The sequence below is a fragment of the Phalaenopsis equestris genome, unplaced genomic scaffold (assembly GCF_001263595.1).
Source record: "Phalaenopsis equestris unplaced genomic scaffold, ASM126359v1 Scaffold000359, whole genome shotgun sequence".
NCBI lineage: Eukaryota > Viridiplantae > Streptophyta > Magnoliopsida > Asparagales > Orchidaceae > Phalaenopsis > Phalaenopsis equestris.
In genome coordinates, this window is record NW_018164801.1 from 1,070,965 (window position 1) to 1,086,425 (window position 15,461).

The following is a 15,461-nucleotide window of genomic DNA, read 5'->3' on the forward strand; positions in this document are numbered from 1 at the left end:
ACATTTATAACTACCAAAAAATGTAATATCTGTTGAACCCAGACTTATTTTTTAATCACACCTAAAGAATAGAGCATAATAAGAAGAGAAAATAAGAAGGGACACGAGAATAATATTGGTAATCCTTTCATGTTTTTCTGTAAAAGTTTGACTTACATGTTACATTTTTTCATATTTATAATAAATAGAAGTTACATTATGAAATATTGAAAATATCCTTGAGACTCTTTGTTGTTCGTCTGCCACCATGAACAAATCTTTTCTCGTCGAATTGTCGCTTTGCTTGCTACTTGTGTGACGAGTCTTCACCAAACTATTCTTCGGTCGACCTTCTCGACATGGTAGGCTGAATAATTATACATGCATCCCATCCAAGGCAGGGCAGTCATATGTGGTTTAACGTATCTTGATTATACAATTTCACATTAAAAATACTTATTATGACTAGCCATAAGTGAAATTTGAGTGGTATAAATGTAAAAAAGTAAAGTTTAGATACTAGATATGTAAATATTTAAGAATTGGATGATGTATATGTAAATGCCTATAAGTGTAAAAATTAAAGTTTAAATGTTAGATATATATAAATACAAAAAAAAAAATCCTTTTTGGAGCCATTCTCTTGAGAAATTATTGTATACGGACATCGCATGCATCTCTGTATGCGGTGTCCAACCCTGACCCGGTCAGGATATATTTCGGTTTTTTTTTATTTAAGAATGTTAGATATATATAAATACAAAAAAAAAATCCTTTTTGGAGCCATTCTCTTGAGAAATTATTGTATACAGACATCGCATACATCTCTGCATGTGGTGTCCAATCCTGACCCGGTCAGGATATATTTCAGTTATTTTTATATTTTTTAAAAAAATTTTAAGTGGAACCCACAGAAATACATCCTGACTGTAGATAAGACACCGCATGCAGATGACGAAGCACAAAGTTCTGTTTTTTTTTTCTGTAATTATAAGAAAATTTTGTGCTGTTTTTTTTTTCTGTAATTATAAGAAAATTTTGTGCTGTTTTTTTTTTCTGTAATTATAAGAAAATGCGTGTATATAAACATAGAAAGTTTAGAAACTGACATTCGACTAAACAATATTAAATTCATAATTAATTTGCATCAAAATATCGCGAGATATTGTAAAATGTGTAGAACATGTACTCTTAATTATCAAAATAATAGATGCAAATGTTCCACATATATTTACATTTTATAAAACAATTTATTTTAACATTTAATATCTTGTGAAATTTCAATATTATTACCCATTTTTATTTTGTTATGAGGCTCTACTTTTTACATTTTTAATAATCGTAATTTTGTTTTTAGAGTTTATTGTTTTTAATTAGAATGCGAAATAAGTTACAACGGCGTCTAATCTAATCAATACTAAGAAGGGAAATTTATGTACATACCACGCAATTCTGCATATTTACATATTTATGTGAATTTACGTATCAAGTTCCTAAACCCATGCACAAAAATAGTATATTTCATTTAAAAAAAAATTATTGGTAGTGATATTTTTGATGTAATTTGAAAGATTTTGAATATTTTGCCTGCAAATTTAGATTTTTAGGTGGTGGAAATGCAAATACAGAAGAATTGTGTTGTGTACATGTAAATGCCTCTAATAAAAAACTGGAGGAGCGATAATCAATCATAACTATTGTTCAATCATGACCCATAGCATTCATTTGATACCCAACTTGATATTTAAAAGCATACATTGCAATTTTTTGGCCTCGTTTGTTTAGCGAGCTGAACACGAGTCGTTCACGAACAAAGAGTCGTTTTGACACCCCTAATCACGTAGCCATAAGATGTTAAGGATTGAGGCAGGATTTAAAACATCATTTGAATCTGATTTAATAATTTTTATTCTATTTTCTTCATTAATACTTTTAATTGATTATAAATCTTTGTAGCTTTGTAGTCAATTAATTTTTTTAAAAAATAATACTCATCAAAGAAATATATACAATTGATTAGTAATATTTTGAGCCAAAACGAGCCGAACACAAACGAACAAATATTTGTTCGTGTTGTTAGTGTTTGACTATCTGATGATCCGATTAGGAGAGCATATGTTTTGGATTCGACTTGTGTTAAGAAAGGCAGGTAGACCTAGGAAGACTTGGGCTTATTGTATTAAAAATGCTCTTAATTTACTAGAACTAAATGAAAATATGACTCTAAATAGGACGCAATGGAGAAAAAGGATTCATGTAACCAACCTCACGTAGTGGGATTAAAGCTTTGTTGTTGTTGTTATTATTGTTGTTAGTGTTCGGCTAGTTAACTTAGCGAACAAGTTGAGCACGAGCTTCTTAACGAGCCGAACAAGAGCTGTTCGCGAACAAAGAGCAGTTTTGATAGCCCTAATTGACACCTCTATATATATATATATATATATATATAACCTGAAATAAAGAAAAAAGATTATTTGAAGGCTATTTATTTGACGAATATTAGTAATGTGTATGGAAGAAGATGAGAAGTGTTGATTGTGTGGGGGAGAGGGGTCTAAGAAAATGTTGAGCATGAGAAAGACATTGGGAGATGTTTCAAGCCGGAGATATCAAAAAGCTCCATAAATCTTTGATCAGAAACCCTTGTTTTAGCCGCAGCAAAACGTTGATACTCGTCAAAGACTGATGTAAGGCACCATCTCTGCAGCTTTCTTAGACATCCCACCAAGCGCCCTGTGCGGTGCTGAAATAAATAAAAAAAAAAAAATTAATAAATAATATATATGTGCATTTGCATATATACCACCCAATTCCGACGTACTTGCATATCTAACACCTAAACTTTGCTTTTTATATTCATACCACCCAAATCTTTTATATCACACAAAAAAATATCACTATTTTCATTTCTAAAAAGTGAAATACACTTTTTTGATGCATTAGTAAAGTGGCATATATGTAAAAATTGAAGCATTGGTGTTAGATATATAAATAGATAGAAATTGAGTGGCCTGTAGTTAGATATATAAATAGATAGAAATTGAGTGGCCTGCATGCGTGCGTGCGTGCGTGTGTACACTGCGTGTGTGCGTGTGTGCGTGTGTGCGTGTGTGCGGTGTGCGTGTCGTGTGTACACACATATATATAGCTTCAGGCTTTCAGCTTTAATGAACATAAAATTAAAAAAAATAAATAAATACCTTCCCTCTTTTGCAATGAATCAGCAATGGGAGATTGCGCGCATCTACAGGCAAAGCAAAATGAGCAACCATTCAGCATGATTCAGGCAAAATACAAGCAATAAAGATTAGATGAGAATAAATCTTAAAAATAGTTGAATTTGTTTTCATCAAAATGACTAATTGATCAATTTTTATACTGACAAATCTCAAAGCAAATCCAACAATTTTACATCTATGTTAAGTTTTGGTCAAAATGAATATCTACAAAAAAAAAAAAAAAAAAAAAAAAAAAAAAAATTAAGCTTAATTCGTACCGAGAACAACTTTGAGAGCTTCGCGAATTGTGTCATCAGGAATGTTAACAAAAGGTTCCTACAAGGATGTATGCATTCTTTTAGCTTGTTATCAGATCAAAGACTAAAAAAGATACAAGCCATGAGCAGGATCAGAATTGCTGGATAAATAGTTTGTGATTAAATACAATCAAATAGCATGAAAACTCTGTGTATATAAACATAAAACTCTGAAACTTTTTACATACATAGCACACAATTCTCATGTATTACATATCTCATGCCTAAACTTTCAAATTTACACACATATCACTCCAACCTTTAATATCACAAAAGAAAACAGTACTATTATCACTTTCTAAAAGACAGATGCACATTTTCATGCTTAAAACACAACAGTGCTATGCATGTCAATATGTCTTACATATGTTAATTTCTCTTATTACAACTTCAACATACAAGCAATGTAGTTGGGATTGTGATTATCTTTTCTTTTATGGAAGTTTCACCATCCATAAATTTTACCAGAAATAAAACATGGGGCATTTACATGCATACCCCAAACGTAACACCTAAACATTCATATTTACATGCACTTCAATCATATCTTTAACATCTCATCAAAAATATCACTATCACTATCTTTTTAAAAGTGAAATACACACTTTCCTGCATAGGTTTATGACACAAAGATGTTTTAAGTATAAATATAAAACTTTGGGTGTTAGATATGTAATTACATAAGAATTGTTCGTTATGTACATAAATTTACCTAAAAATATTCACATAACTACAACTTTCAAAAACCAGTAGGCTGATATGTCAGGTTAATGAAGTTGTTCCCTGCAATTCCGAAAGCTTGAAAACCATTCTTTTTGAAAGGAACAAAATGAGTCAGGATACGCTTGACCAAGTTATAGTCAGGAGGGATCTTAAGATCATTATATTTGTTTTGAAATAGATGTAAAAATTCAAATAAAAATTTGTAATGTACTCATTTTAAAATTGGATGGTTTACAAATATAGCACTTAATTCCTATGAATTGATATATCTAACACGCAAATTTCAATTTTTACATATATATGTAACCTTACCTATCCATGAAAAAGTGTATTTAACTATTAAAACGTTAAAATAATGAAATTTTTGATGTGATATGAAAGATTTAGGTGGTATAAATATAAATAAGAAAATTTTAGGAGTTAGATATATAAACGCCCCTAAAAAATGATCCATTGCTGAGATGGGATAAGCCAGACTAGGTTGAACCAGGTCAGCAAGTTCGGGCAATCCAAGGAGTTCTCCGACACTACGCCAAGAAAGAACCATGGAGGCGATGAATGTGGTAGTGGTGATGGTTTGGAGAATCCTCCATTACAAAGGTAGAAGCATGTTATCATAACAAGTAGTCTAGGTAAATTTAATGTTGCATAAATTACTATGTTTGGTAGTAACACGTCATAAAAAATACATACAGTCCATAAAGGAAAATACAAAATCGGCAAATTTAAAGCATTTAGTAGTAATGAGACTCCAAATAAGTATTATTGATGCATATTCATATCATTCATCCACTGCATTGATGAGAACTTTTAAAAATTTCTATTTGATTAAGAGCAAATTTTGACATGGAGAGTCTGGAAGAGTTGTAAAACCAAATTAGAGTTAGAATTGGGCTGTTTCAGTTAAGTTGGTACAATGGTACCCAAATGAGTTTGAATGGTGTGAACAATCCCAGACAAACTCTAGAACATGTTACTAAATGCATGGATGCTCAAACCAGTGGAGTTGGAGCCTAGATGGACACAATCCAACATAACCAATCCAATGTAACCCTGCTTTGAGTTAACCTGGCAAACATCTTCCTCATGTATGATCGAAACTGCATCTAGGGACGTAATTATTAGCCAGCTCACACTCGACATGTTATTAGGCTCACAACCTAGCTTACCGAGTCACAAGTTTGAGTTCGAGCTCAAGTATGGGCTGAATCGGCTTGAGAGTGCTGTGGTATGTTTAAATAGAACGACCGATGACGAAGTAAAAAATAGAACAAGAAGAATTCACACCAAAAGAACACACAAATTTACGTGGTTCGGCAAATTGCCTACATCCACGAAGTTGCAGAGGATTTTATTAATTGAGGAAATTAAGCCAGTCAATCTCTTCGACAATTACAAGAAAGAAATTTCTTGCTTCCTCTCTCTCTATATCGCTTAGCCACAACAGAAGACAAGTTCAAAGAAAGGAAACACCGCAAACAACAATTCCTTCTTCTTGTCTTCACCTCAAGCAAGAACTCCTTCCTGCCTTCACCGCAAGAAAGAACTCCTTCTTGCAAGCAAGAAATCCTTCTTCCTGTCTTCAATGCAAGCCATAAGCAAGAACTCCTTCCCAAAGAAAAAATCCAAATCTGCGATTCCTTTCTCTGTTTTCACCGCTCCGAAGGAGGAGTTGCGATATCTTCTTTTTACCGACTGGAGAGATCGCTCCTCTTTCTGCTTCCGCGTTTCAAGAAAACAGGAGAATCTTTTTCGCGAACGAGGGAGGAGCAGGAGGTTTCACGCTAACAAACAGAACGGAACGGGAGGTAATCGCGAACTGAAAAAGCGTAGGAGAAAAATAGGGGGGGCAGTTACGGTAAGGTTTTTTTTCTTTTTTTTTTATTTTCAACAAATCTCCCACTTGGAGACCTGTACACAGACTACAACGTCTCATTCCTCAAACTGAACTCCTCTGAAATAGTGAAATTCACCGCTCTGCTCCCGAGGACCTAGACATCTTTACTGAACCTCGTTAAATCTCTGTGTATTATTCTGGATTTGTGTCGATTTCTGTTTTTCCTCGCCCTAAATTTCTCAGCAGAGAGCTCAAGTTAGTTTAATTAACATTAATTAAGATCTATAATTAATCATTAATTAATTTTATTTATGTCAACGATGAAACTTTTTCAAAAAATTAATATTTATAGATGAAATTGAGCCCAACAATTGAGTCAAGTTCAGGCTTGACTTCTTTTACTCGAGTCCAGTTATTGAGCTCAAGCTCTAGTTTGAGCTAATCAATAATTAAACAAGCTCGACTCGATTGAGCCAAAACTCCTCTTGACTTGTTTGTACCCCTAGCCTTATGTTAACAAAGCCTTCAATAAGCATTTGTTAATTAAGATTATTCATCAACACGTTAATCATAACCACAAAGTATAATTAATGCAAGTCTTTAATAGCACATATCATACATCAATGGATTAATACTTGTTAGAACCGTAACAAACCCTAGTTGATTAAACATGATTTTCAAAAGTAATATGGCTTTTGAGATGCTGCAGATGGGTAGAGTTAGAGTTTAGTTTGACTTGGTTTAATTGAGATGTCCCCTAATTGAACTGTAAACAAGATGTTGAATATGTTAAGCCTTAAGATGATTAGACTGGGGACTAAATGTGCATAAACTAGCATGACTAGTTGAAGCTAGCTTGGCCTAACCAGATAAATCCTTGCAGAAGGCAGAAAATCCATGCTAGAAAGGTCTCAAGTACGTAGCCATCCCCCCAACCCAACCACAAGATTGCCAATTGCCAAAGAGCACGCCTGCAATAACCATTATAATTGGCACACCCACATTTATTCACAATCGATTTCAGAAGTTCGGATTTTCAAACATCTTCACCTCTTCACAAAACATTTGTCATTAAACAATGCAATGAGGGAAAAAAATAGTTCCAAAATAAATCCCACTGACATTGATGCTCATTTTCACAAAAGTTGAATGAAGAAATAATGAACCAGCTTTAATCCATTTTTGTTAAATATATGAAGCTATAATTTGTCTCCAACATTGCGGTCATGATATCATCGCCAACAATATTACATTTTCGATTCATGCACTGGAGGAAATGCTAAAGACGAATTCCATTAGCAACCCAGGCAGCCCAAGTTAGGGAAAGTTAGCCTTAAGGTAATATCCATTCAATCAAATTTGCATAGTTTTTATGATGGAATGAGAACAATCTCCTTCATTCATTCAAAATAGGCATGAAATTTTGATTGGATTGGATTAAATTAACATCAATTCTATAGATAAACCTCAATTTTAATTCACAAGAATAATTCTTTACAGTTCTTAGAGTTAAGAAAAAATTTTTGACATTAATTTGCTAATGACATGCCACTTATTGACAGTGTGTTGTTGCTTGTTCATAATGTGCTCTCTCGCTCATAGCTCATAATTCATAACCAATATTGTTGGCTTATATTGTGAGACCACTCATTAATGGCATGCTATCATGAAATCAAGAATATTTTTAGTAAATACTAAATATTAGAAAATAGACTTCAGCTGTTATGAAATCAATTTAAAAATCTTCTTATGAAATCAAGCCTTTCTTCTTAATCCATTAATACTAATTATATCTGCCTATAATAAAAGTGCATTTTCTATCTTTTAATATATATATATATATATATATATATATATATATATGTCCAAACAGCTGAAGTCTATTTTCAACCGTCTAATCTTCAACAGATGCAACTCCAATCGTTCTTTTAGCATAGTTATTCATTATTTCATCATTCTTAGTTTTGGTAAAATATCCATTTTAACTTTCTAAAAACATCCCCTCAAGCTAGCTTGATAAAGAACTCAATAGATGTCACATCAACAATATTTTTTTTTACACCAAGGTTTATTTAGATCTAGAGTTTGAGAGTTTCGATAGAAAACCACTATGTTTAATTACCATCTTCAATCACAGACCGCAATTTGTGATTAAGAAAATTTGTCAGGTTCAAATTTAGGTGCAAATTTTGTTAGGTGAGGAAAGATTGGGTAGATGGAAGTCAACTAAGTCAAAATCCCATTCGTCCATTGTCACATGTCTACTGACGGACTTAGCCTCTCAATGTTGGAAAGCTATCAGTCCAGAGAGGGAGACTAAAAATCACGAGTTACCACATCTCAATTATCTCGGGCAAAAAATAGTGAATCTTTGTTAAAAGCATGCTTTCAAGATTAATTTAAAATTGTTCACTGCAAAAAACTTGTCATGCCATCTTGACCAAATGATTGAAGGCACAGAATGTGTTCACTAAGTGTTTCAAATTGTTAAAGAAGACCAACAAAAGTTCAAAGGCATGGCATGATCATTCCTTGTCTACGAGTTATAATTTTGGTGTTTCAAGGTGTTAAACAAGATAAACTATAGTTCAGTGGCATGAAATGATAATTACTTGTTTACGAGTTTTAGTTTGACTTGAAGAAACATGTCTAAGACACATAAGTGTTTAATAGGTCTAGTAAGCAAGCTTGAATTAGCTCGGAGAATTGATAATATGGAGACCTAAATCAAGATGTTGAGCAATAAGAAATCTAACACATCACTCTAGTTAGAACCTAATTTTGATTTACTAGCAAAGAGATTACAATATCATATTGGTTTAACAGTTCAGAGGCACAAAACCAAACATGGTCCAAAAGTACTTGATATAACAAAGTCATGGCATAATAAATTCAATCTTATGAGAGCAAACCTTGTTGGCATGATGCCTTAAGATATTAGTTTTGGATTTATGTTTGAGTTTTAATAGTAGCACAGTCGTTGTGAAGGTATAATCCATATCAAATAATATAAAATACAATAGTTGAGGTCTATTTATCTATAACCAATGAAGCTCTACCCTATTTATAATATTTGATTCAATATATAATCATCTTTGAAAATAAAATATATGCAAAATTATGATAACTATACAAAAATCTAACCTATGATCATACAGTGTTGTTATGGGAGAAGCAAATATGATATAAACTAGAAGAACTGTAGGTTTTAGATAGCCATTTGGATTTCATACCAATAAGATCCTCTATGGATGCAAGTCTTGTACTAAAGAAATTTAATAAAAATGCATAAAAAGCAAAGAAAATACCTTAGTACAAAGTTTATTATCTATAGAAAGCAAGATGACATAGCTAATAAAAAAGGATTCACGATTATACAACTTTATATGTAGTTTTACACATGACATAGCTAATAAAGCTTCCCCAAATAAAAGGGTTATAGCTAAGAATAATGAGGATTTAAGTATTTTTAATTTATCTTTCAGATAGATTTCTTGCAGCATAGAATATCACATGAAATTTCTATAAGCTTATCATATAAAAAAACGAATAAAATTAGAACTAAAACTACCATTTCAGCTAATTTCCAAGTATGCCCAGCCTACCTTAAAATTAATTAACGCAATTCTCTAAGATCATTTCCTAACAAAAACAAATCAAAAATAGAAATCAAAAGAGATTAATTGATAAGGATAAGTATTATTATTATTATTATTTTTTTTTTTTTCATTTTTCTATCCTGTGTTTTGGGTTGGTTATGGCAGCACCAAAATAAAATCTCATGTTCCATGAAAAACAATAATAAAATCAAATCCTCTATGCTTACAGCTAAAGTTAGAAGAATAATAATTTAATAGAAATAAAAAATGTATAATCTATTTTTCTATATTAGTTTAAATTGCGTGGACCTGAGCCCATTAAAAGTTGGAATGAACTCTGCCCTCAATAATTTAAGTTGACATGAGGTCCAAAATTATTGATATGTTATACGTGTGGCTGGTATTTAATCTCCTCGTGTTATTTCTCTATAGCAAGCATTTACTTTAATATAGTGGGCATAAAGCAAATAACATAGCAGTTGATAACCAATATTTTACCATCTCATTATGATAGATAATGATAATCATAAATGCATGCAATTGTCTTAGTTATTTTGAAATGATGCATAACACTTGTAGAATTTACTAAATACATCTTAAAGAGATTTAATCCCAAAATATTCTTTTGACAACGAGTTGGTAGCCAATTTAGTCCTAGAGTATTGCATTTCTCTAATTTAGTTTTTCCATTAAATAAAATTAATTTGAAATAATCCGACATGTAAAAAGTGTAATACAAAATTGATCTCAATTTAGTCCCCCAACTATACAAAAATGATCTCAGTTTAACCCTCAAGGAACCATTTGCATTAATTTTATATAGTTGATTAAATAAGTTAGGAAAAAATATTATATTAAGTCTCGTTTGGCCAAAAATATAAGGTCGGGAAAGTATTTTTGGAGTTTAACCCATCTAGGAGTTGACTTTCAAGTTAAACCATTCTTTAAAAATTTAAGCTCAACATGCGATATTAAAAGAAAATTTCAAACAATTCTCACTCGTCCTTAACAATTTTTCTAAGATTTATTGACGTGTTTGTTTTCTTATTAGATTTATGATAAAATTGGTTGAAATGAAAGAAATTTTAAGTAGCGGAACATACTTTTAGTATGTGCTAGTAATCTTATTTGATATTAAAATAATAATAATGAATAAATAAGATTGGAAAGTTTTGTGACAACTACATAAAATAGATTAATTAGTTTTGATTCCAAATATAAAAAAAAATGTGATAAAGGAGCATAAATCTGAGTTCTTAAATTAAAGAAGGGCTCCCAAATTTTATATCATGAGACAGTACCTATAGGACCAATGTGAAAATTTTATAAAGTTGAGCTAAAACCAACTATTTTATGTGAATTCAAGCATTTGGCAACAAAAAAGTAATAATGGAGTTAAGTGTGGCAGCATTGAGAAGTTAAAATGGATAAGAAAAAAAATGAAGGATAGAATTTCAATGCTTAATATTGGAGAGTGTATGGGAATAAAAAACTCTTAGAGTTGAAAGTAGAGTAATAAAATTGAGTTTGTCGATGTACGATGAAGATTAAAAGTTGTAACAATAAGGAAATAGATAAAATCAATTGAGTATTTGTGAATGAAAAAGGACAAGGTAAAAACAACAACCAAACATTGAGCAAAAGCTCTTCATGAATTACAACAAAAATTATGTTCAACTGTTAAAAGAGAAGAAAGGAAAAGAATAACTCACAAAACCATGACATGAAACAATTCGAAAATGCCAAATTCTTATGAAGATGATGATGATAATAAGATTAACCATAAAAAATATACAACCATATTAAGAGAATCACAAATTAGACCTGTGATTACAAGGCCATTCTTTGAATGGAAAGTAAAACAGATAATGAACTTCAACTCTGAATAATTTATAAGTACAAGAAGATTAAATTATAAAGGACGTGATGGTTATGAGTCACAAAGTAAAATCATCAATCCACATTATATGGTATAACCTGAATTTTAGGGCTATTTATATCATGTTTTAACTCGCCAACAACCAAGAATAACAAAGTTAATTTTGCCTTCGTAAAATAAAATTCTATCAGGAACGGAAGTACACATGGAGATGATTGTTGATCTCTAAAACATTAACATAATTGATTATGCAAATTAAAATAAGATAGAAATCCAAGTAACCATTTAATTATGTATAACAAGGCATTTTAAGTTCAGCCCATTGGCAAAGACTGTGCCAAACCCTATGAACAAGTGAATGGCATTTGAATAAGATGAAGAGTAATCAAAGAGTTTCCAAATATTATATAAAAAAAAAGTCTTAAGTTTGTATAATATTTGATTGATTATGGGCATGCTCATAAAAGGTATAAAAGATGAGGCAACTTGATATATGCTATTTGTTGGTGGCATGACTTATATAAGTTAAACTTACTCTAAAGTATGTGAAAAGTTAAATAAATTTGAGAAGATGTAAAGAAATACAAAGTCAATGATAAGGAGCACAAAAGCAGGGTATATGATAATTACACTCTATATGAAATTAATAGATTTATGTAGTTTAGAGCTAAAAAAATGGAGATATAAACTGATAACCACTTTGGGTGTGTTTTAGATAGGAATGCTAAAATAGATTTATGATGAAATTAATAAGTACAATGGGGTCTATTAGTGATGGCATAAGAAAATGTAAAATCTACTAAGGATAACTTGGTGAAAAGTAGAATTACATAGTTTGGGCATATACAATGGAAGATAAAAGACATGCAATATAACTAAACCAACAGGTTAAGTAGTTGTGTAAGAGGCTTTCCATAAGCTAACCTAAACAACGCATGTAGCACTCTACGCGAATGAATGGAGAAATAGGACAATAAAGCCAAACCAGAATAGTTGGGATAAGGCTGTTGATGATAATGATGATAATAATAATAATGAAGATTTATATAAATACCATTCAATTCCTATGTATTTACATATCAAGCACATAAACTTCCGTTTTTATAAATGTACCACCTTACCCATGCAAGAAAAGGTGTATTTCACTTTTAAAAATAGAAATGGTGTTATTTTTGGTGTGATAAGAAATATTTGGGTGTTATAAATGTAAAAAAGTGAATTTCAGCCGTTAGATATGTAAATACATAAGAATTAGGTGGTATTTAAATCCCCCTCATAAAAAATCAGAGCAAGAAACACGATCTGAAACCCCAACTGCCATTCACAATGATTAGTTATTGCCTTTCCTATATCAGAAATCAGAATTGATAAGTCCAAAATAATGTTTCGATGTTTGTCATCCTGCAACCTTAAAAGGTGAAACCAATTTCATCATAAAGAAGGGTTTGATTCAATATATACTGTGGAAAGAAGTACAGAAGTTTAACAATTCCTTGTGAAATTATATTGGATTAATAAATACCATATATTCATATACTAGAACGAATAGCAACATAAATATCATTATGCACTCTTCACACGAAAAGGCCAGTTCAGTATGTTAATCTCACAACCCTGCACGCAGAATCAGAAAGCGCCTTACACGAGATGATAACATTTTCAAGAACTCAATACAAGCAATTAGAAATTATATCTGAACAACGCCAACTAACTTATCAGAAGTAACACAAGGAATTCAGCATAAAGAGGTCACAATTCACCCAAATAACAACTTAACCACTGATACCTTGGCTCCTTCGATCCCAAACTGGAACAATCTGATTCCATTGGACCTCAAGAACTCCCAATTCGCCTCCGGATACGGCTCAGGACACAAGCATCTGAAGCCCCACCAGATGAACAAACAAACAAAACCCAAAACCAGATTAAAACAACAAAATCCAGTAATGCCCGCCCGATCCCGAGAGCAAACGAAGAGTCACTTACAGAACGCTGCGGAGCTTGAGCGTCTGCAGGAAGCTGAAATTGGCCACGTCCGGGAAACCCGAGCGGAAGACGCCGTTGTCAACCATGGCGAAGTTGAGCGGCGGAAGGAAGAGATCCTCGCCGCCTTCCCTCGCCGGTCCGGCGATTTCCGGAGAGGAGTAATAGGGCTTGACGATGACTTCATTGTCGTCATCCTCCTCCTCCTCCTCTATTTCCGGCGACGTCCGCTGTTTTCCGATCTCCAGCTTCATCGGAATATTCCCCGCACCTTGAAGAATCTACTAAAATCTATCGGGTATCAGCTTAAAAGGGCCCGAATCCGAACTTTGTTAGCGGCTGCGGAGCTTGACCAAAGGAATACCGAAAGGTTCAAAGAATATTCTCCCTAATATATATATTATATATATATATATATATATATACAAACAATCATAGTAATTATGAAAGGTTTTGAACTCATAACGTAATCCGTCAATAGCCCAAATTTGACCCGATTGCTCAAATTTGACCCGATTGCTTAGAAATCTAAACTTGACTTAAATTTTAAGTTGATTATAATTATCATTTGACTTAAGAAATGATTTTCATTTTATGTACTTACATGAACCTAAATATGTTAAATGAGTTATTCGAGTCAAATTTAGATTAATTGAAATGATGATGAAATTTGTTCAAGTCAAATTTTCATTCAGTTTATTCGAGCGTGTCAATTAGATTGTTGGGTTGGGTTGGGTTGGGTTGGGTTTGGATTATACATGTTCTAGTGAAGCCAAATTCAAGTAAAATAAGATCATCACCCATTGATCCATATTAACACATTTAATCACAAAAAATCACTTAACATTTTTGTACTCGATAAACAACTCCCAAACAATCTTTGAGATCATTCTCAGAACATTAATAAATAATGAGCAATGATATATGATAAGACTCCAACAAATTTTTGTCATTTGACATAAATTTTGAGGCATTACACAGATCTTGATGTGATTTTTTTAGCAAAAATATTCAAATTTTGATTAGGAGTCATCCGACGTTCTGATTTCAGTGAACTTATAGTTAAATTGACCAGCTAGACGAGACGGACCCAATGGTATACCAACATTGATCCAAGCCGAACCAAATTGAACTCTAATCAAGTCATTAAACTGCTTTTGGAAGCTTTATGGACATATTTAAAATGTCAAACAGATGTTGAATCTGGCGAGTTTATAGTCGAATTGAAAGTCTCGTTGAGTCGAATCTGACGAGCTCAACATCGCTAAAGTCTAACATCATTAAGAAACTCAAATGTCCATCAAATATCATATGATTAAAGAAAGCTCAACGGGCCATTTGATTAAAGTGGTTCACATTTCTGCATTAATTACACCCGGAACTCTATAAATAAAACCGCACCCCTCTCATAAGAGGGGAGAGTCTGAGGCTTCAGGAAGAGAGCTTGAAGCTTTTAAAAGGAGCTGCAGTCAACATCGTTATTGCCACTATCAACCGCTGTCGGTTATCGTTTACCTCCACTTGTTGATCGTCATTGACCAACACCTGTCGATCGCCGTCGACCATCGCCAACGGTCGTTGACCACCACCTACTTGTCGTCATCGATCACCATCGACCATCATTCACCTCTTACAACAAGATCATCCATGAATTGATGTTGTAACTCCAAGAAGTGTTCAACCTTTTCCCGCCTGTGGGACGAGGGTATGTACTTATAATCACTAGTTATTGTGGATTTCTTCAATCGGGTCAGACCCAGTAGTTTTTTCTCTTTTTTAGGTTTTCCACGTAAAAATTTTTGGTGTCTCAATTGGTTGTTATTTTTTATTTGAGTTTGTGTTGAAATCTCGTGTAATGTTAAGACAATAATTTGTTACTCTACCACCATGAATTTTTTATCACGCACCAATATATATATATATATA

The 15,461-nt window shown here is 32.5% G+C and overlaps 1 protein-coding gene across 1 annotated transcript; it reads right to left on the minus strand.

Moving 5' to 3' along the window:
• Positions 1-2,433: 2,433 nt before the first annotated feature.
• LOC110026233 (probable tyrosine-protein phosphatase At1g05000) lies at positions 2,434-13,888 on the minus strand. The gene is made up of 5 exons (XM_020727103.1): positions 13,539-13,888; positions 13,339-13,432; positions 3,476-3,533; positions 3,180-3,223; positions 2,434-2,722 (listed from the first exon to the last, which is right to left on the minus strand). Exons 1-5 carry the CDS (start codon positions 13,787-13,789, stop codon positions 2,534-2,536), a joined length of 636 nt encoding a protein of 211 aa, XP_020582762.1. The 5' UTR covers positions 13,790-13,888; the 3' UTR covers positions 2,434-2,533.
• Positions 13,889-15,461: the final 1,573 nt, after the last annotated feature.

Bases quoted from the DNA above. Each gene is read 5' to 3' on its own strand.
- LOC110026233 (XM_020727103.1), bottom strand. From the start codon at position 13,789: ATGAAGCTGGAGATCGGAAAACAGCGGACGTCGCCGGAAATAGAGGAG. The intron at 3,534-13,338 runs GTATCAGTGGTT...ACATCCTTGTAG, and splicing joins TTGGGATCGAAGGAGCCAAG to GAACCTTTTGTTAACATTCC. The intron at 2,723-3,179 runs GTATTTATTTAT...TATTTATTTCAG, and splicing joins TTCATTGCAAAAGAGGGAAG to CACCGCACAGGGCGCTTGGT.